This window comes from Medicago sativa, chromosome 8, assembly GCF_051527215.1.
Source record: "Medicago sativa cultivar Bolivia chromosome 8, Bolivia_mono, whole genome shotgun sequence".
NCBI lineage: Eukaryota > Viridiplantae > Streptophyta > Magnoliopsida > Fabales > Fabaceae > Medicago > Medicago sativa.
Genome location: NC_140756.1, coordinates 41563058 through 41586121, shown reverse-complemented (window position 1 = coordinate 41586121; position 23064 = coordinate 41563058). Strand labels below are relative to the sequence as shown.

The 23064-nt window shown below is 33.9% G+C and overlaps 2 protein-coding genes and 1 pseudogene across 2 annotated transcripts; all 3 read left to right on the top strand.

Annotated features, from left to right (window-relative positions):
- The first annotated feature begins 2611 nt into the window (after positions 1–2611).
- Positions 2612–6112, top strand: EXPA12 (expansin 12). The gene is made up of 3 exons (XM_085732163.1): positions 2612–2858; positions 3894–4203; positions 5558–6112. The coding sequence occupies exons 1-3, from the start codon at positions 2711–2713 to the stop codon at positions 5868–5870; spliced, it is 771 nt and encodes a 256-aa protein (XP_085588289.1). The 5' UTR covers positions 2612–2710; the 3' UTR covers positions 5871–6112.
- Positions 6113–10725: 4613 nt separating this feature from the next.
- On the top strand, positions 10726–12334 carry LOC146899196 (pentatricopeptide repeat-containing protein At4g21705, mitochondrial pseudogene; annotated as a pseudogene).
- Positions 12335–15411: 3077 nt separating this feature from the next.
- Positions 15412–22416, top strand: LOC146899195 (Plasma-membrane choline transporter family protein). Its single transcript, XM_085731974.1, has 10 exons — positions 15412–15754; positions 16526–16884; positions 16970–17115; positions 17339–17522; positions 18232–18305; positions 18409–18522; positions 18882–19238; positions 19610–19870; positions 19990–20217; positions 22144–22416. Exons 1-10 carry the CDS (start codon positions 15567–15569, stop codon positions 22333–22335), a joined length of 2103 nt encoding a protein of 700 aa, XP_085588100.1. The 5' UTR covers positions 15412–15566; the 3' UTR covers positions 22336–22416.
- The last annotated feature ends 648 nt before the right edge of the window (positions 22417–23064 follow it).

The window sequence follows — 23064 nt, the reverse complement described above, 5'->3', positions numbered from 1 at the left end:
TTATCAGTCATCAGCTATAAGCTTATAACTTATTTTTACCAAACAGAGCCAAAGAGAATTTGAAGTGGTTTTCAACACTCTAGCATGAAGACTTTTGAGACTACTTTAAACATGGATGAAACTTCATTTCAAACATGAAAATACAATAAATTACACTTCAACACATTCTTTCATTTTTTAGCATTTGTATGATAGTTAAGATGAGTAGTGGGTCCAATACAATTTCTACTTTCTTTTATTATATGTGTGTGTTAATGAAATACTAATAATAAAATAAAACTTTCTGCTTTTTTTTTTTAATGGCAATATATATATATATATATATATATATATATATATATATATATATATATATATATATATATATATATAGGGAGCCCCTAATATGGTCCTAAAAAATAAAGATCCATTGATAGACCTTTACATATTACCTACTCCAGCCAGTCATCCTCAATTTAGTTAAACAATTTACTTTAATTAGTTAGCCTTGAGTGTGTCCTCTCCATCACTAGCTCTATTCTTTCTTCCAGTGCACGACCACTTTAAATTGCTTCACCTTTTTCACTGTATCGTCACCCAACACACCCTCACCCTTCTTCAAGCACCCACCGGCGTGAAGCAATATGCGTTTGAGAAGCTTATGGGTGCAACAAGAGAAGAAGTCCTTGATACAATGGCTTAATTAACCACCAAACTTAGAGACTTTGGGTTACTATTTTTTTTTTTAATTCTTCATGGAATCGATTGTTTTTATATAAATTGGATTAAAAATAAAATATCAGTATTGTTTGCTTTTTGTTTCTGTCAGCCAGCCAAGAGATTACACAAGGCATAAATAAAAAATTAGGCCCAACATATATGATTTTTTTTTGTTAGGTGCTTTTCATGAAACAATTTTGAGCAACTGGACATTGAACAAGAAGAACAGAAATGGAAGGTTCAAAACGAAATAGTGGCCATGAAGTCCAATCTCAGTAAATCTGTGTAGAAAATCTTCCATGGTTGTTTTCGAACTCCACAGATCTAACTGCAAAAACCCATTCTCTTTTCATTCTACCAGCCCTCACACGTAAACTCTTTAATGTAGATCTATGCATGTTGAGAAGATTAGAAGCATATGAAATATTATGAATTGTTGTTTACGGTGTAGTAGGGCCGCATGGAAGGATTCAGGATAAGATTGGTACTAGTATTTACACAGTAAATTCCAGTAATTAAAGTGAGGGTAACCGATTGCAGCCAGTCATTTGAACAGGTCCATGGGTGGACCTTTATTTTTTAGGTCCATATTAGGGGCTCCCATATATATATATATATATATAAGAGAGAAAACTGTACAATATACACCACAAGAACTTCAAAAGAAGGCCAAAAGGGAAAAAATAAAAACAACCACGGGAAAACCTCCACCACAAACCCTACCGATGTCAACAAAGGACGGGTTGCACCTCCCACTCATGATAAGTGCAGGAACTGCCAGGGTACTTAGCCAGGAACCATTTCCAAGCTAAGAGTTTTGCTCTATCCACTACAAGCTCCTCGCGAAGAGCGCCACCAGAAAACAAAAGGTCGTTCCGGGACGTCCAGATTGTCTAAATAACAACATGCCAAATAAGAAGTAAACCTAACCTAACTCTCTTCCCCCCACCTAAACCCGTAAAGGACAAGAACTGATGGGCAAGACGAAGAGGGGTCACAAACTCCCAACCCAACCACTTAGACACCTGATACCACACCGGAAGGATAACAGGACACGACACAAACAAATGCACTGTCGATTCCGACGGCGCATCACAGAAAGCACACCCCCATCTCCCTCCGTAAGCTGGACACGACGCCTAATCAAGTTGAGCCTAGTAGGAATCCTATCAACCAGGAGTTGGCAGGAGAAAATAACAACTTTCAAAGGGGCCCACGACTGCAGAAAGCACGGGCGTGCGGGGTTTGAAATAACAATTTTCGTTGGGGGGGGGGGGGGGGGGGGGTTGGGGGGGGTTCCTGCAGGCAGTTTTCCACACGGGCGTGCTGGGCCGCAACCGCGAGAAGCTCATTTAGGAGATCAGATATAGTACTTTCTTTCTGCTTGTATTTCACCCTCGGTAGTGGATAGAGTACTTTCTTTTGGCAATTAAATGTTATTTTGATGATAAAAAAATAAAACTTGTTACAAAGATGAAGAAAGCTAGAGCTAAAAATTATTTATTTAAAAATTAACTTTCAATTAACTAATTAAATTATAAGTTTCATTCTATACATTCTTTCTTTCCCCGAATTAAAGATCAACAATTTCTCTTCTTCAAAAAGATCAACAATTTCTCTTCTTCGGTTACTAGATGTTCAAAATGTGAATAATTTTCATTTCTTCAGAGAACAGATACACAGACAGATTGGGTGCATGTGCTTATTTATCTTTATGTCTGAAAGTTGTGTCATCCAACCGTACTTTTCTTCCGTACTTCATAGAAAGTGTTGAGAAACGCGTTTTTAAAAATATATCAAAATGTTATTCATCAAAGTCGTTAATTAACAGATCCAAATTTTATTTTAAAAAATCACCGACAACCGCGTATTCAATCTATAAAACCAGGCACTCTCTCCAATCCATACATCCATAGTACATTAGTAGTACTTGCTTGTGTTCGAGAAAAGCATAAAGAAAACAAATTAAAGTTTGTTTGTTTGTTCGTTGAGACTTGAGAAAGAAAAAAAAATGGGACCTCTTGTGATTTCTTCATTTAATTTTATTTGGTGTCGTTTATTATTGGTTTTATGCGCAGTTAGAATCCACGTTGAAGCTAACGGTTGGCTTAACGCTCATGCAACGTTCTATGGGGCCAATCAAAGTCCAACCAGCCTTGGTATGAGTTATGACATATTTAAGTTTTAGAGATGTCAAAATACATATCAACTTTTTATTTTTTATCTATAATTTTATTGGCGTTTCAATTTTATCTATAATTATGGTTTAGATATTAACTAGTTTACATATATATAATAAGTTTATAGTTTTAAATTTATCAAGAAGGTATAAATGCGAGACTTTGAAAATTATGATGTAAAGTATAATTGTACCTTTTTATTTTAGGGATATAATTGTACCTTATATGCGTGTAAAAATTATTTGAAATTGTTCTTTAGTGAAAACAAATTGACAAAGCTCGTTAGTAAAAATTGTTAAAACAACTTTATGTGTAATAAGTATATAAACATGTCTTGCTAAAAAAAAGTTTATAACATGTCAAGCATAATATATATGTAATTACCCCTTTTTATTGAGAAGTATTATTTGTATAACCATTTTTTTTACAACTTTTTCTCATATTCACATTATGTTTTTATTTTTTCTCTCTATAATTTTAGTTTTTGTGTCAATACCTCTTTTTCTTTGTAAATTTATGGTTGTCTCATAAGTTGTCATAGAAAAGATTGTTCAAATAACACAACTTTTTATGTAAGCTTGCATCATCATCATCATGTGAAAAAGAAACATAATAATAATAATAATAATAATAATAATAATAATAATAATAATAATAATAATAATAATAATAATAATAATAATAATAATAATAATAATAATAGTAATAAAATTCAACATGGAGAAAATCTTTATTATATTTAAAATTAAATAATTAACTTTGGATACACTCAATGCATAGATCATACTTGTAAGTTTTACATGGATCCAAAAATATTTTATATAGACCACCTCTCTAAATCTTTACATAAATCTAAAATGATTTGTTGTGTTATCAACATGCATCAATATTGATACCTTATATATTCTAATCTTAACTAATCATTCATGATTTGATTCCATTTGTTTAATATTAAGAACCTTCTGATAATTTAATATAACATTAATCTTCTTTGTGATTATGACAATATTTCAGGAGGAGCTTGTGGTTATGATGATACCTTTCATGCTGGGTTTGGTGTGAACACAGCAGCAGTGAGCACTATGCTTTTCAGAGATGGTGAGGTTTGTGGTGCTTGCTACCAAGTCATATGTGACTATAAAATCGACCCAAAATGGTGTCTTAGAAGTCGAAGTGTTACAGTAACTGCCACAAATTTTTGTCCTCCAAACAATCATGGAGGATGGTGTGATCCTCCACACCATCACTTTGATATGTCCATGCCTGCTTTCTTTCGCATTGCACGACAAGGAAATGAAGGCATTGTTCCTGTCCTTTATAGAAGGTAGAATAAAACATATCTTTCTTTAATAGGCATTGATGGTGCATTCTTTGTTACAAATTTGAAATTAAATAGTTACTTTAGACACATGCATAGAGAGCATCTTGAAAGTTTTATACAAATTTAGATATTTTTATAGAGCTGGAAATTTTACATGAATCTGAAATTACTTGATTGTATAGGATGCATCAAGTTTGACATTGTTTAATAAAAAACTAACAACCGAAAAAGAAATCACTATTTTTTATAAATAAATAAAAAATCTGATGAGGTTACTTTGTTTTTATTGAAGGCACAATCAAAGGGGCGTGAATAAGCATCTCATTTCAAACCCAATATCACAAACAAATAATTAGCATTATAATAAAGTGTGTGTATATAAAATAATTAAGAAACATATCCCTTTATATGATACATAATGAGGGAATTTCATAATTTTTTCAGATCTCTGTAGGAGCACTACACTCGTACTACTAGTTGGACCTCAAAAATGTTTATAGGTTTCATTAAAGGAAAAAAAGATTTATAGGTGGACTTTACTATTATAGTAAATTTTAATAAAATGTTACATCTCTTTTTCTTTTTTTATTATAAAATCCACTATTTAACTAAAAAATGTTAATAATTCATATCTGTACAGACTTTTTTTTTTTTACAAAATCTGTACAGACTTAGATTCGGTTGTTATGAATAAAACTGTAAGATATAAATTATAAACAGTATTTTTTATGAAATTTTGGTTTTGATTAAAACTAAAAATATAAATGTTTGTTACATTTAAGTTATAACAACATAAACTAACCATGATGATCTATTTCAATGACACCAACAATATAACAAAAAAATATATAATTTAAATTCTCTTTTTAATGACACCAACACAATCTTTATTATAGAAAAATTTGTTTAAGGGTATAATTGAGATAATAAAAAAGTAAGTATAAATATATTCATCTAGTTTGTTACACTTTTAATATGATAAAAGGAAAAAACTTAGACATCTATATATTTATATCTTGTTTAATACATTTTTTTTAATATTTAAATTTATTCTTATTTATTTCCTACATGTGTTATTTGTATTGAAAATTAAGGACAATTTTGGAAAGAGAAAAAGTCAACTCAAAAGAGCTGAAAAATGTTATTTTCTTTATATATAGTATAAATAACTAACGGTTGTCACAAAGCCACTACTGGAGAGATCCACACAAGTAAAAAAATTCGCAAGTCCATATTGTTTTTGAAAATGTTAAATTAATCCACTCAAATTGGTACCGGAGAGTAGGAGCGAGTAGGAGCACCCATATTATAATGTTGCATCCTCTATTGTAAATCAATTGGCACTTATATATAACAGGGTAGCATGCAAAAGAAGAGGAGGAGTTAGGTTCACATTGAAGGGTCAATCAAATTTCAACATGGTGATGATAACAAACGTTGGTGGCAGCGGTGATATAAAGGGGGTGTGGATAAGAGGTTCCAGAAGTGGAGCTTGGTTTCCATTGCACAGAAATTGGGGAGCTAATTGGCAAAGCAGTGCAGATCTAAGGAACCAAAGACTCTCGTTCAAGATTACTTTGGTTGATGGTAAAACATTGGTGTTTCTCAATGTTGTGTCTTCCAATTGGAGATTTGGACAAACATTTTCATCCCATAATCAATTCTATTAGTTTCTCATATGAGCTGGAATGAAGACATATATCAAACATGTCCAACACCCTGCAATTTTTAAAGGCATGAGTGGAGGTTATATATATGATAAAGTTAATTTCTTCTATTTTTTAAAATTCATATATTATTTTTTCAAAAGTATGTATCATTATTCATTGTCATGTGCTCTGATCCAAGGGAGTATTAAATGTTTGTAATTTCATTCATATATAGAATAAATAAATGATGATTTGAAGTGGTATGCATCCAATTATATATGGTATGCATCAAATTATAATTTTATTCTTGTACCTTTAAAAAATTAATTAATTATATACAACTGAAGGGGCCATGATTTGGTTCAAAGAGATGAAACCATGGTCTTTGCTGACGTTTCACAACCCACTTTGCCTCAAGCAAACAAAGTTTGTGGACAGTCTCGGGGTCATCTGTCAGAGAAAGGGAGAGCCCCTCCAAAGAGGGATAATACTTTGGTGACATAATGTCACCGTGACATTAAATCTGGGCCACACAAAGGGTTGTGTTGTGTGGCCCAGATGTGTTGTATGGGTGACATTAAATCTGAGCCACACAAAGGTGTGTGTTGTGTGGCTCAGATTTAATGTCACGGTGACATTATGTCACCAAAGTGCCACCCTCCAAAGAGGCTCTTCATGTGAAAGGGGTTGATGACAAGATGAAAACCTATTTGTTGAGGAAAGGACTTGAGAAAGGAACAAAGTTCAATTGAAGTATTTGGCTTAAAGTCCCTTAGGACTTTAACCATTTGTTACGACATATGAAGAACTAGATCTAGTATGAAGAAATGTTGGAGGCTAACAAAGTCATGAATGGAAACCCATAGAAGTTCAGAGAGACCCCAAGGGTGAAGGTTTGGGTGAGATAGAGATGGAAGACGCTGCTCTGCAAGATACTGTGAATAGAACCCACTTAACACTCCTCGAAACTGCATATTATAGAAATGCTCCAAATCCAAGTTCAAACAAAAAGGGTATTGAGTATCTATAAAAGGGTCGAGAGCGACTTGGGATCTACGAGAGCAAATGGTGAAGATTCAATTAATGTCGCGGACATGTCATAGAAGATTGCATCCAATTGAGGACATAATAGAAAATCTAATCCAACAAGGAAAGTGTGGGAGGTTCGAGGTAAGAAACAAAGGAGGGTCTCAAAACTGAAGTCGTGTTAAAAGTCTCCTCAACCTAAATGGAGATCAGTGGCCGAGACTGTTGAGGTCCAAAAATATAAGAAGTAGTCTCCAGATTCATTGTCAAAACATTTCATAGAGGCACTCTCTATATCCAAGGGAATGTAATACATGTCCAAAAGAATGTCTATTCCATGGGAAGATGTATTCGCCATCATGTCTCATTGTCTTACACATGGAAGATCTACACCTCTTCGGAAAGCCTCCCTGTTATAGCCACCTTTCAAACTCTTCCACCTAGGAGTGGGAATTCAACCCAGCCTCCAATTCAAGTTTTGGCAGTTTCCCAAGGCTTGACAAGGATTCTAAAAACTCCACCTAGAGAAGAAAAGACGTCTGTTAATATCTTTCTATAATGAAGATTCACTGAGTCTAATTCCTAAACACCACATCTTGTTTCTTATTCTAGTCGTGATGGCGAACTATGATTTTCGACTGGTTCTAGTTAACCGGAGTGCTTTCTGTGACATCATGTTTGTTAGCTTGTTTCAAACAATAAACCTCACGGAGAAATGCCACCTTGAGTACGACGAATGCGAATTGCAGCGATTCAACGGTTCTTCCACATGGCTCGGCGACTCGTGCAATTTCTTGTGACCTTTGGACATAAGGAGTCCCAAAAGACTATCGAAATTTAATTTGTGGTTGTTGATTTCCCATTGACTTTCTTCCATATTCTTCATTTTATAACTCGTATACTTTCCTTCTAATCTTTTATTTCTTCCTTTTCTTTGGGGGTGGTTATGATGTCAATATTTTACTGTTGTTCTTTCGTATGAAGGGGTCAACAAATACCTTGTGTCATCTTGTAAGGTTACTATGAATGGTCAAAGTTGGTTGTCCAATATCAACTTGTATGTCAGACCGGTTTGAATCTAGGATTGTTGAGAGTGGTTTCCACCTTCTCCTGCTCCGTCATCTTGTGTTTCCAAATTATTCGAAGGGCGCACGAGATAAATGACAAACCTTCTCCTCCTTCTCCCCCCATCATTTTGTATTATTACCAAACATTTTGTACTAATTAACGTTATGTTAATGTAAATGTATTATGAATTCCTATTCAATTAATGAAATGTGTTGAATCATAAATTTGGTTGTCAATTTCATATTATCTCACTTTATATTATGTCATTTTAAATTATGACAATTTACTAAATCGAGTCAAATCCAAACAAAACAAGGTAAATGTTATTTAGATTTTATAATCCAAAAATGTCAAATACGCTTTACATTATAAAATCTAAACGGGGTAAAATGGTCAAATCAAAACACACGCGAGAAAGGCATAATGTGGGAAAAGAAATGAAAATTTCCCTTTGGGCACCCATGGTTTGTTCTCAAACACCCTGAACTGACCATTTTACCCTCAATGATAGTTAACTGTTGTTTTAGTTTTTTTGTGGTTCAAATTTCATCGACAATTTTTGTGGTCCACAATGTAGAGAAACTTCTATAAATTAGAGTGTTTGATTCATTCGAAAACCACACCATAAATCATTATCACTTATCATGTAGATTTTGTAACATCCCGCTCGTCAGATAATGGAAATTCTACCTGTTAAATGTATCAGAGGACTGATGTTCATGGAAAGCGAGTATGATAAAGAATGTTAAGTACGACGAAAGATATTAATGAGTAATATCAGTCAAGCATGGATTTATGTGTCAGTGTCAGGTAAACACGACTAAGGCGAAGGGCAAAGTGGTAAAACGTCGCAGTTGTGTGTTATTTGGATTTGTGTTAGACTTAAATCAACCCCTAGATTTGTAAAGTTAGAAATGTCTCCCACTTATTAACATATTTTCCGGCCCTATATCATCTGATATACACCCTCTTACACCTATGAATAGACATCTAGTGCGTGACGTGAGTATCTTGATAGTGGGTGGCCCACTAAATTTTGGATAGGTTTTGATACTATATTGGAATCTACATTGACTCCAAGGTTAGTTAAAATCGAGATTTTACGCATAATCGATAAGAGGAATTAAAATCATAAATCATTACATTAACCGTAGGATTATACGAAGTTCATAAAATTCAAATATATGCATATAAAATAGCATAAGTAGGAAAAAGAAAAACTTAAATCACACTTTCAATACTTAATTAAATATAAGCTTATGAAATAATGGAACTAGAAAGCAAGGATCACAAGAAAAGAGAGAAGCAAGAGAAATGATCAGAGTGGGAGGTGTATGGTGAAGTTACGCTCTTCCAATTTTATAGGCAATCAGTAGCAGGGGAGGGAAACAAAAGGTGCCTGTATCACTGGAAAGATGCATGTCAAACTTACTGCACAGTTAATGTGCACATGACCATTTTAAATATTCAATTTCCTATTTAGAGCAACTCCAGCGCTTGGTATTTTATGTTGTCCGCCAGCATGTAATGTTTGTTATTCCAATATTTTGCTCATTTTTCCGCTGTAGTCCGCCATAGTGGAGTAACCATTACTTTCTGAAGTAACGTTACTTTGTGGACCCAGTTAAATAAAATGCATTGCTTTAAGTTACAATAAGTTGAAATATAAATATAATACTCATATATAAGTTAAAGATGTGGAACCCAATATGAGATTTTTAGAGTTCACTGTTGGAGCAAAAAAATGTGAGTTGTTTTAACACAATGGGATCCACAAAGTAACCATTAGTAGTGTTCACCATTGGAGGTGCTCTAAAAAACCCTAATTTCTAAATGGGATTTTACTGATCCACGAAATGAAACTGGTCATATTCTAACTCGAGTTACTGAAAGGGTCATATTCTTAACCCGAGTTACTGAAATGGGTTTTCTCTGACCCATGAATGAGAACGCTTCATCTTTCCCTAACCCTATAGTGCACCGTGAGTTCTACCACTGCAACCAGAATCTAGGAATCGATTCAAAGATCGTGGATTCTACAATTTCACGATTTATAGGAGCGGTTATACCCGATTTCACTAAATTACGGTTCTGGGTATACTCATGATTGTTCAGGGAAACCATAATCGTAAAATCGTACGACTATACTATTAAAATTCTGATTTTGACTACTATGGTTGAGTCTAACTAGCATCTGAGTTTTAGTTTAATTAGTCATTTAGTCCCTCCGACTATAATGAATTTTGGTTTTAGTCCTAGTGATTTTTTGTTTTGTTTTGTTTTGTTATCCCTGTAATACCATATACCATTTTTTTGGTCCTTAAAAAGTAGAGATAAAGAAGAGTGGAATAAAAAGTAGAATGTTGAAGGCAGAAAAGAATGAAGGTGTGTTCTAGTTTATGGGTTTTAAGAAAGAGGAATTTGAAGTTGAAGGGATGGAGATTGTTATGCTCTTTGAATTTTATTTTAAACACTATTTCAAAGGCGTAGTCTTGAAATGAGGTGGATGAAAATTTAATTACAAAAATGCCAACTCAGAGGTGTCACGTGGACCTCAATTATCAGCAATTTATAGGATAGTGACTTTAAGTACCAAAAAGATTGTGGGATAAAAAAACAAAATTAAAATTAAAATGACCAAAATCAAATTTGCTATATTTACACGGACTAAATGAATAACTAAACCCATTAAAAAAATGAATAACTAGACCTTAATTATTTTTAGTGGACTTCTATGTTCCGAGTTAAGGAACTCTTGTTTACTTTGTTTACTTTTTTTTGTTGTTTTGAGGAACTAAATCAGGTGCCAAATTTTTTCTCTAACAACTAGAATTGATCTTAAGAAAAAAAGGAGTTGAAATCCTATCATGTGTTTCTTTCTTTAAATCGATCCTTTTGTTCCGGTTCTGAAATGCTGACTAAGATATCTTTAATGTTGATAAGTTCAGGTTTCTGAATGGATGAGTAGCAAAGGTCTATGCCCAATTTCAGCAAAAGACCATGCCGTGCAACTAAATCTTATTGGTAAAGTTCGTGGACTTGATAGTGCGGAGAGCTATTTCCAGAATTTAAGTGATGAAGATAAAACTGAAAAGGCTTATGGTGCTCTTTTGAATTGTTATGTAAGAGAAGGATTGGTTGATAAGTCACTCTCCCTGATGCAGAAGATCAAGGATTTGGGTTTCGTTTCTGTTCTAAATTACAATAATATTATGTGTCTTTACTTGCAAACTGAGCAGTATGAGGAAGTCTTTGGTGTTTTGGCATCGATGAAAAAGGACGGCGTTTCTCCCGACACATTCAGCTATAGGACATGCATAAACTCTTATGGCGCAAGGTCTGATTTTTCGAGTATGGAGAAACTGTTGGAAGAAATGGAACTGCAAAGCCACGTCGGATCAGATTGGGCCACGTATGCTATGGTGGCTAACTACTTCATCAAAGGAGACCTGAAAGAGAAAGCTTTAGTCTACCTGAAGAAATGTGAGGACAAAGCAGACAAACACGACATGATTGCATACAACTATCTGATTTCACACTATGCAAGTCTTGGAAACAAAAAAGCCATGATGAGATTATGGAAACTTCAGAAAGAGAACTGCAAGAAGCAACTTAACAGGGAATATATAACCATGTTGGGTTCTTTGGTGAAGCTGGGTGACTTTGATGAAGCTGAAAAACTTCTTGCAGAGTGGGAGATATCTACTAATTCTTATGATTTCAGGGTGCCAAACATCCTTTTGATTGGCTATTCCAAGAATGGATTGATCGAAAAAGCGGAAACAATGCTGCAAAGCATAATTGAGAAAGGGAAGAATCCTATTCCTAACAGTTGGGCTATCATTGCTGCTGGGTATGTTGCCAAAGAGAATATGGAGAAGGCATTTCAATGCATGAAGAAAGCTGTGGCTGTACAACCCAAGAATAAAGGTTGGAGACCAAAAATTGATGTTCTTTCCAGCATTTTGAGTTGGGCTACCAATAACAGAGATATAGATGAAATAGAAGATTTCGTGAATTCATTGAAGAATGTGACTTCAATGAATAGGGATATGTATCTGTCCTTGATCAAGAGGTATGATAGAAGTGAGAAAGAGGATGATAAAATTTTAGAGAGTACGAGAGCTGATAAAATAGAGGTTGATGAGATTTTGGAAAGTATGAGAGATGATAAAATAGAGGTTGATGAAGAGATTGGGGAAATTCTTAACTCAAGATTGCAATAATACTGATTTCTTACCATCATTGGTGTTGAATGCAGTTGATGTCAAATGAGTGATACTAGAATAGCATTTTTGTGTGTCGTAGATCTATTTTAAAGCTGCATTTATCATGTAGACATGTAATCACTCTATAGCCGGTGTTAATTTGCATGGAAGATTAAACTCTGATCCTATGATATAGCTGGATACTTGGATCTACTCCTGTTAAATGGAGAATTGGCTGACAATGTCACATAGCGATGACAACCGATGTTATGATTATGGTACTATGTTAGTGAACATAAAACATACCAAGAGATCTACATCAAATGTATAAAATTTATACTGAAGTCTAAAACAAAAGCGAAAACAAAGTAGTAAATTTATACTTAGTTGAATTAGTAAATTTTGTATTTTATAAAATATATAAATAATAAATTAATATGTTAATATATAATAGGTCAAATACCATCTATTATCCTTTAAGTTAGATGGTCGTAACAAGTTGACCCTCTTTGGTTGGTCTAATGGTGTTGGATGTGGACCTTGAAGTTTGCTTATCGCAAGGTCTCAAATTCGTTTCCCTTTTATACAAATTTTGGTGGGTTAGTTTGACTTTTTCAAAAAAAATAAAAGATGGTTGTAACAATTTAGTCCTCTAAGTTTTTTTTTTTTTGTTATAAATTAGTCCTTTTAAGTTATAAAATATTTTCGTTGTTACCCTTCAGCAACCTTCATTACTAAGTGCATATGGATCATTTAACATTGAGGTGACAAGTCCAAAAAATGTTTATAAAACCAAATATGATTACTTACGCATATTTTCATGTTTTCAAATTCAAACCTATTTTTACAAATACACGTTATCAACAACATTATAAATCAAGTAGTTGATCGATTTTGTTTTCAAATTAAGATTGAATTATACACTTATGACCCTAGTTTTAAAAGAGGTGAATTCGGACCTTCTAACTAAACATTTAACTATCCATACAATAATATAGACTAAATTTCAATGTATCAAGTATCAGTGCAGTTGGCTAGTTCGAGGTAGGCCGATCTTGGTCAATTAAGTGGAAAATTTACATTGAAAAAGGATAATATTTTAATTTTAAAAAAAGTTGAATGCACACCTATCAGAGTGAAATTTTAACATATTCGTTTAGAGAACATGCTAGCATTTGCCTTAGTTTTTTTTATTTTTTTTTAGATCTTAATTGTGTAATCTTAGTAAGTCAGTTTAGAGGTGATGAATACACCTAACTACACTGACCACTAACTACATTTAATCAAATTCCTAATAATACGGTGCACATTATACATACTTTATCCTTTCCATCTATCATGTTCATTTTCACAAGTTTTTCACCATTGAAATCGTTCTACATCTTTGTTATGAGAGTCTAGATTTTCATAAACATGTTAGAATTTATACTATAGAACTTTTATAACAATTTTTATTATTTTATACTTGACAAGAAAAAGCAAGGAGAAAAATGAAAAGTGAAAATAGAAAATGATACGAGATCTAGCAAAGAGGCCTTTCATGTAAGGAAAAGGAAATACAAACATGGGGAGGGCCCCACCAACTTGCTATATGTTCCATTCGCAATCGCTGTATTATTGACCAATCTTTATCCGTGGGATGGGAATATTTAGGACCATCAAACTATCTTTATTTTGACAACTACGTACCTATCAATAAAAGTTTGTATAATTATATATGATGGGTTACCATTAATTAAAATCATTAAAAAATATAAATTTCCCTACAAATTTACTATTTAGAATTTTTTAACATGCGTAAATTTATACATGATAAAAAAACCCTATACAAATACAAACAAATGATTATGATTGATGTCAATTCAGCATGTGTAACTCTACCCATTTTTTTTTTTTGATAAACATGTAAGAATTATTACATTTTTTTTAAGCCCATCAAACTGTCATTATTGGTCCATATGAGTCAGATATAAATTTTTTTTAAATTTAACTTAATCACTGTCTTTTTCCTAATCCAAGCGGCAGAATCTCTAATTTAATTCAAATTTCAAAGGAGTATTTTTTAAGAATATTTCCCATAACGGCTTGTCTTTGGCTTCATTCCAATTCATCCAACCGTTCACAAATCAGATCTTGTTCTCATATCATCTCAATGAAGTCCTTCAAGGGTACTCATTTTTACTATTAAAAAGTGATAATAATATTTTTTTGGTGAATAATAGGGAAACCAATGCAATTCAAATCTGCCATAAGAGGCATTACAATGTGGAACATTGACAAAATCTTACAATTATAAGTTAAGGATAAACTATGCTTAGCTAACACTTCTGCAACTTGGTTAGCCTCCTAATATAGAATATGATCTCATACTACAATCTCTAAAACGTCGACAAGAATATGAATCGTATGAACTACTAATTGATAAGCTGTGTGAACTTTGTTGCAACTTTCTATCATCGGTTCATTAGAATGGATACGAATCGTATTAGATATGGCTACGATACATGATTTAAAAAGCAAAAGTTAAGGTAGTAGTAATATAAAAAGTATCAACATCATAAAATAAGAATGAGAAAAACCTTCATTGTTATTATAAAAGTCATAATTTTATAAAAATAATACATGTGATCAAAATTAAAAAAAATGTAATGTTTTCACAAAAAGTATAATTTTAAGTGCTAGGGGCGGTTTGGATGTTTGTTTTCGTGGCCGTTTTTGGGTTCGTGTTGTCTGTTACTGCCTTGTTGTTTATTATTGTTCTGCTACTGCAGTAGATTTGCAGGAGGTTTTTTATCGAGTCTGGTTGGTGTTGAGGTGTCCGCGTTTTTTTGAACCTCTTGTACTCTTTTTCCTCCTTGCGAGTTAAGTGCATCTTGTGCTAACCTAACTTAATAATATTTGCTTATTCAAAAAAAAAATGTGGTTGATCGAGAAACAATTCTACATATATATAAAATTGAATCATATTCATTTCCACTGAATTTTCACAACATTGTCTCACTTTTTTACTCATCATATTTTCTAAGATATGTATCTTTGAAGTATTTTATAAGTATCATTATATATATGCGGAGTATCCTATAACAATCCGATAAAATATTGCACTTTGCCGTTTAAGACCAGTCGAACAATAAAAAACACCTAGTTAGATGTGTCCGAGAAGCCACAAAACACGGAAAAGAAAAAGCAAAGGAAAAAAAAAACATTCACTTTAGAAAATCTCTGTCTTAATATTAATCTCTTTTTCATTAGATTAACCCAAATCTAAACCACTTTGCTTTTTCACACACCCTTTTCACACTTCCCTAGCTACCTCATTCTCTACTAACCCCTTTCATCTTCTTCATCTTCTACTACTACACTCATTGAAGCAAAGCTTGTTAATTTGCATATACTCAAAAGTTGATAATTGAAAATGAGGGGTCCTTTAGGTGCAGTGATAGGAAGCTATACATCAAGTGATGGAGTTACTCAAATGGGTGGTGGAATCATTAAGCATAATAGAAAATGTAGAGATATCACTGCTCTTGTTATCTTTATTGCTTTTTGGATTGCAATGATTGTTAATTCCAGTTTTGGTTTTAACCAAGGAAACCCACTTAGGTAAAAAAAGTTCAACATTGTGTATGTTCTTCTGTTATTTGGTGTTTCTGCAATTGGCAAGTTTTGATTTTTATTGCAAATTTTAATACATCTGGTACTTTCTCTTGATGGGCTTTTTTTATTTGAGATTATTTTTAAGGAAAGTTTGTAAATGGATGCATTTTTCTTCCTAGGGGTCCATGATTTTCAATTTTTCTCTTTTTAGTCTTTTATTATTTTACTTAATTAAGGATGATGCTTCAGTTCAGATTGCATGAAATTCTGATTTTATTCAACATTTATGTCAAATTATTAATTTTTGATTTTGACTAATGTACTGGGTCTATTAGCTATTACAGTACTAGTTCAAGAAGGGATCAATCTTTTTGTTTGGTTTGTTAGTTATAATGGCTGGTTAAGAATTTGGCCCCTGTTTGGATAAACGGCTTAATTAAGAGTTTATAGTATAACGGCTTATCATGTAAGTGCTTATGTATAAGCTCTTTATATAACAAAAGATAAAATAAAGTCAAACTTTTTTTTTTATATGCTATCCTGGAGAGCTTATGGAAATAAGCTGAAACAGCTTATGAACATGTCATAAGCGGTTAACACAACCTCTCCCAAACAGTCTCAGAAGTGCTTATGCTAGTTGATAAACTCAAATAAGCCAATTCAAGCAGGCCCTTATACTAGGAAGGGTGTGGCGAATGATTTTTATTCTCCTTTTTGTTGTGAAAATTATGTAATTTTTTTTTATTAGTGTCTCACTAGCAATATGATTTACCTCAGGCTTACTTATGGGTTGGACTACAAAGGTAATGTGTGCGGTGACAAGCATGCACATCCTGGCCTTGGTGAATTGGAGCTCAGATATTGGCAGAATCCTAACCAAGTTTATCAGACTGGATTGAAGGATAGCCAATTCAAACTAGTCAATGCTCGTAGCATATGCTTGTCGGAATGCCCTATTCCTGCTGATGATTCTCTTAAATGGGTGTGTGATTATCCTGAAGGAGATATCCGTCTTTCCATGGAAGATTGGATCAAGAGTGACTATGATTATTATCAGTTCCTTACACCTGATATGAGAAACTCCTCTCTTCAACTTCAGGGCCCATGTTATCCTGTTATATTTCCTAGTGTAAATGGTGAGTAAACTATACCTTATGGTGCACATTGATGTTTTTACCCTTTTGACAATGCACGATTCTGAAAGAGTATTTTTCTTTCTAGTTTACTGGAGTTGCCAGTTTATTGCTCGACCATCAAACACATCACTGAAGCATTGGGAGCAGATGGGTGGAGTTAGCATCAATGAAGACATTGTTATTGATAAATCAATTCACAAGTCTATTAATTCTCGATCAGCTGTCTTAAAGGTTAAATTTTTTCAACTTCCTACTACTTTTATTGGTGTTCTGATTGTAACTTTGTACAAGGATAGCGTAACAACGCAATATCAACATTGTATGTTAGTGTCAAAAGAGAAGATAAGAAATTGAAGGAAGCAAAAAATTCGTGCCAGGGACCTTATGCATATTCAGCGTTGTGTATATTATTGTAGGCTGCAGAATTAAAATGTGTTTTGATTTGTATTTACAGAGGTACATGGCTGACATAGGAAAGGCATGGCCTGTGCTGATTGTTTGTGGAGGGATTTTACCTCTTTTTCTCTCTGTGATTTGGCTGATGATGATTCGGCATTTTGTTGCTGCAATGCCGTGGATTACAGTGGTTCTCTTTAATGTACTAATAATAGCAGTCACAATGTTCTTCTACATAAAAGGTTAGGATCTCTCATGGCCTATTTCAGTATTTCTAGAGTCAAATATGTGCCCTCTTATGAAAGTATCATTATACCAATGTAAAAAAGGAAATATGAATATCCTTCTGAATTAACTTGTTATTCTTTTCTATGTTCTATGTGTTTCATGGGTTAGACACAAGTTAGGCGGTCTACATGTTTTTGTTAAAATGTTGCTGTTATGTGTAATGTGGAGTATGCTTGATGAATTTAAGTTTTATTCTTGTAGATTGAACTTTGACCATAATTATTTTGTTCATATCTTGCTATATCGTTGGTTATTCTAGTTTAAACCTATTCTTATATTATTCTGTTAAAACTTATTTAGCCAATTTGTCCCAAATTATGTGTCGTTTTAGAATATAAAAAATATCCAAAAATGAGTATCGTTTTGCTTTTTGAATGTGACATTAATTTTTTTCTTTTAATTCTAACCCCAAATCAATATTGTCTACATCGCTTTCAAGCCATTGTACTCCACTAAACATTTGTGACAATGGTTAATAAGGATAATTTTATAAAATTGCAGCATTCTTTCATTCATTTATAGCTTTTCTCAATCTATTTGCAAAAACTTAGAACAACACTTATTTTGTGACCGAGGTAGTAATATTTTAGTTTCTTTATCTGGATTTTGGGCAAACGTCAATCGAACATTAATACTGAGTTAATTTTTCTTACAAATTTTCAGCTGGATGGATTGGAAATGATGCTATTTCTCCCATCATTGGTGAGCATGATCCTTACATTAATGTATTTGGGAGGGTGAGTAACATCCTATTGTGAAAAAAATTGAAGTTTTCTCAAATCTTTAATGACTAGACAATATTTTGCATGTATACATCTAACAAAATGATTTCACTTTCAGGAGTTAACTCATCTACGTGTTGTCACTGTACTTGTGACCGTTGTCATGGCTGTTTCCGTTCTCACTTCAATTGCTATTGTACGGCGCATCCTTATGGCAACATCTGTCCTCAAGGCAAGCATCGCTTTGTCATATCCAATTATTAAATTATTTTCTTATTATTTTTGTTTTATGATTTCTCTAAAACTTTCTGTGCTGGTTTAAGAATAGCATGATTTTGATGATGCAGACTTCCTTTCATTAAACTATTTTCTTATTTTTGGCACTTATGTGATCCTACCTCCATGTGTTGCGTTGCGTTGCGTGTGCACATCCAGTTGTCACAATGTTAAACAACATTTTCACAGAACTCTTAAACATAACTTGTCGAAAAACAACAGTGTTCGAGCTACTAATAACTTAAATAATTATGCAGCATTCTTTCCATTACCTGAGTCAGACAATTTAATTGGTATAATTCTAACTGTCCACAGGTTGCTGCAAAAGTAATAGGAGAAGTTCAAGCACTCATAATTTTTCCAATCATCCCATATGCTATCCTTGCCGTGTTTTACATGATTTGGACTTCAGCTGCTCTCCATTTATTCAGCTCTGGCCAGATTGTTCAGAATGACTGCAACTCTAACTGCTGCACGTATGATCTTGTGGCAAAACGGGTGAACTGTGACCGTTGTTGTGGATATAGCATTCATTACACACCACATATTGGAATTTCCATACTTTTTCACCTATTTGGGTGCTATTGGGCCACACAATTTTTCGTAGCGTGCTCCTCAACAGTGGTTGCTGGGTCTGTTGCTTCTTATTACTGGGCCCACGGTGAAACATCTGTAAGTTGCTATTTGGCTCAAGTTTTTCCTCATTGGTAAAATATGTATCATGATAAATTATTAAAATATACCTCATTGTGCGACAGATAAAAAAATGTGTTTAATAATCAGATTGCTGAACTGCTTACATCAACAACTTGGCAAATTCGAGCTAATACTGAATAATATGTTCCCATCAAAAGTAACAATATTTTAATTGGTTTTGTAGTACTGTAAGTAACCTTAAAACGCAACTAAAAAGAAACAGACGCGGGTATTTATTTTGGCCGACTTGAACAAGACCGTCTACTGATTAAGCTTTTTTCATCTTGATACTTGAAAAATTCTATGTTGTCCAAGTTATTAAATGTAATTTATATTTCTCAATGCAGCATGAAATTCCATTTCTGTCAGTTTTTTCCTCCATGAAAAGGCTTATGCGTTACAGTCTCGGATCTGTGGCTCTTGGTTCTCTGATAGTGTCATTTGTAGAATCAATCCGGTTTCTGCTTGAATCTCTTCGTCGCAAACTAAAAGTATCCAGCCATATGCATGGCAGCTGGATAGGCAAGGCTGCACACCAATCTTCTCAATGTTTTCTCAGGTGTATTGAGTGGACAATCAAATCAGTAAATCGAAATGCTTATATCATGGTAACTTTTGTTAATCTACATTATTTACCATAAATCATTATTTTGATGACCGCTGATTGTTATATATATTGTTTTGACTTTTCTGATGTTAACTGTGATTATCTTCTTGATGCTTGCAGATTGCTATAACTGGCAAAAGTTTCTTTAGCGCGTCTTCTATAGCAACAGATTTGATCATGAATAACATTCTAAAGATTGGGCGTCTTAATGTGATCGGGGATGTCATTTTGTTCCTTGGAAAACTGTGTGTCAGCCTCTCAAGTTCCGTGTTTGCATTCCTCATGTTAGACACACACAAGTACAGTTCTGGCCATAACAAGACCTCATCTCCACTCTTCCCTGTTGTGGTATGTCTTGTTTATAATCATATATTTTAATGTCAAATCCATATATTTTAGAAATTAGACATTGTTTTGAAACTCAAGAATAGTTCAAAACCATTTTGATCCTACATTAGCTCATGCTTTGCACCATCAAATTGTATGGTGCAAATGAAAGATTACAAGAGTATAAACACATATATATATTAATGGGCTTATGCATTCAACACTTAGAACTCAAACACGCTCCCTCAAGCTGGAGCGTGTAGATCATATGCACCAAGCTTGTTTCTGATAAACTCAATTCGATAACTCATGAGAGACTTAGTGAGATTGTCGGCTAGTTGAACATTAGAATAACAATATAACCAAATAGAACTTTTTCTCTAACTAAATGACAACCCACTTCAACGTTTATTCCTTGTGAAAAATCAGTTTGGAAGCGATATGAAGAGCTACATAAATATCGCAAAACAACTTCATTTGAAAGACCTCAATAAATTTTTCCCATGAACTAGTTGGGCGATCCAGACGAGCTCACATGTGACCAATGCCATAACAGTATACTTACCCTTAAATCTAGATCTAACAATAATCTCAAGCTTCTTATTTTCCAAGTAAGGGTGACAGGTAAGATGTCGACATTGTGAGCAAGAGTAATTTGAGGAGGCCAACCATTCATTTTGAAGCACCTCTCTTTTGTGTGCCCACTTCCTATGACAATAAGTGCTTGTAGGGTGATATGCCTTGATGCCGCCTCAATGATCACCACCTTGTTCTTCTCTAGGGCTGCTTTGAGCAATGGCTGAAACTGAAGTAGAACCCTTTGACGAAGGTTGATTCATTTGTCATCAACAGAGTATTATAAGCGTTGAAGCCATTGGTGTTAAAACTTTTGGCTTTATTAGATTCTTGGTTGGTGTAGATGTTGTGATGAGACGGATTATAAAACTGGCACTAACATTTTGATCATCATTCTGTTCCTAAGTTTCCCTGTCCTTCAATTCTTAAACCCCTTTCCAATAACACCACTTTTGAACAGCTTTAGACCATAGACCATAATTAGAGGAGCCTATTAATTTTTCTTTTGCACTTCCAGGAGTAGATATCAAAACCAGAGAAAGAGACCGACTTGTTGTATTAGTAAGAATTAGTCATTTTTAGGCATAACAAAGTGGCTGAAATACCAAATAAGAGCACAACAAATAGTAGTGGTTCATTGAAGCTGGCCGAAGTCCCGGCAGCGATGGTGGTTGAAACTGACCACTGGGGCAGACTCATAACAGTGAGTACAATGGCGTCGGCAGACATGTGGCAGGGAAGAGTATATTTGGTCGAAATTGAACAGGGTTGATGGAGGTTGTGGCAGTGCGTGAGAATTCTGTTCAGTAGCTGCGTTTGATTGGCTGACCAGCAGTCGCGAGGCAATGGTGCCGGAGGTGGGAGTCAACGTGCACCGGAGGAACAAAACATGTCGCCATAAAAGAAATTTTGTAAATTATGCTTCATTACTTACAAATGAGAGACAAGAGTGTCTGCGCGCGCGCGCGCACACACACACACACATATTTACACTAATGGGCTCTATATTTTTTGACAAAATGGACTGAATACTTAGAACTCGTAAACTATCTACATATGGACAAAACTTACATCTAGTTGATTGTATCGTTGGCATCAAGTTCTCAAATCAAACAATGGCACGTAGTTACCTACTTACCTGTTTCTAATTTAGCTGCATTCTCGCAATGTATGCTATTTAATGTTGGACAAATAGACCCTATTTCATTGTTTGTTTCAAAGTACTTGATTACTAGAACATATGAAACGTAACGTAATTTTTTTCACTTGTAATATTAGAACAAAATATATTCAAATCATGCATGCATTCACCATCAAATGTGAATTCTAAAACTATTGTCAGAACTTTATATTTGGTGTATTGTAATGCAGGTATGCTGGGCTCTTGGATATACTGTTGCAACTCTATTCTTTGCAGTGGTGGAGATGTCAATTGATACAATAGTTCTCTCATTCTGCCAAGATTCTGAAGAACACCAAGGGACAGCACAGTATGCCCCACCCCTTCTCATGGAAACTCTCGGTAACCAAAATGAGACGAATAGACTTACCCAAGGATCATAATGAAACTTGTATAATCTTCGTGATTTTGACAACATTTAGATTTTCATTAAGGTGCTTATTTTTGCCACCATAGTTCTGTTCTGTTCTTACTTCCCTTGTAAATACGTTTATATATGCATTGCCGGTGAAAGGTGGCATCCTTTGGGTTACCTTTTGACAAATGGATTGATAACTTTGTGAGAATTTTGAGTAGGTATATGTACCTTTTCCATGATAAAAAATCCCCCTTTCTGTTCTTCCCTCAAAAAACAACCCGGTTCACAATAATAACATTACTATTTTACGAACCTCGCAAAAAGGGGTTCCTAATCATATTAATGTGACATAACTTTAAGAAACTTTATGATATGATAGCTAGGACTTACGCCAAAACCCAATATTTCTATGTTTGTAACCAAAACTACACCAAGACCCAATATTAAAACAAAAACTAATAATAAATATTTGTTTGGATTAATGTTGGATTGCTGAAGCTCTAAAGGTATGCTAAACCAAAACTATGCTTGTAAATGTTTGATTAGTTGTATTCTCTCCTATAAAAGGAGCACCATTTTCATTGAATTAAACAACTCTAAAGTTATAGAGTAATTTCTACATAACCATATTGCTCAAGGACAAACATATGATCAACACAATCAAGATTCGTAGACAAGAGGAAACTTGCAAAGAAAATTTTATAGTTAGAGAGACATGTGTTATCAAGGCTGGCCCTATGCAAGTGTAACAAAG

What these genes read in the sequence shown, in the direction of transcription:
- EXPA12 (XM_085732163.1), top strand. Translation starts at nt 2,711, where the DNA reads ATGGGACCTCTTGTGATTTCTTCATTTAATTTTATTTGGTGTCGTTTA. An exon ending in TCAAAGTCCAACCAGCCTTG is followed by an intron (nt 2,859 to 3,893) that starts GTATGAGTTATG and finishes ACAATATTTCAG; the next exon opens with GAGGAGCTTGTGGTTATGAT. An exon ending in GTTCCTGTCCTTTATAGAAG is followed by an intron (nt 4,204 to 5,557) that starts GTAGAATAAAAC and finishes TATATATAACAG; the next exon opens with GGTAGCATGCAAAAGAAGAG.
- LOC146899195 (XM_085731974.1), top strand. Translation starts at nt 15,567, where the DNA reads ATGAGGGGTCCTTTAGGTGCAGTGATAGGAAGCTATACATCAAGTGAT. An exon ending in CTCGATCAGCTGTCTTAAAG is followed by an intron (nt 17,116 to 17,338) that starts GTTAAATTTTTT and finishes TTGTATTTACAG; the next exon opens with AGGTACATGGCTGACATAGG. An exon ending in ATCGAAATGCTTATATCATG is followed by an intron (nt 19,871 to 19,989) that starts GTAACTTTTGTT and finishes TGATGCTTGCAG; the next exon opens with ATTGCTATAACTGGCAAAAG.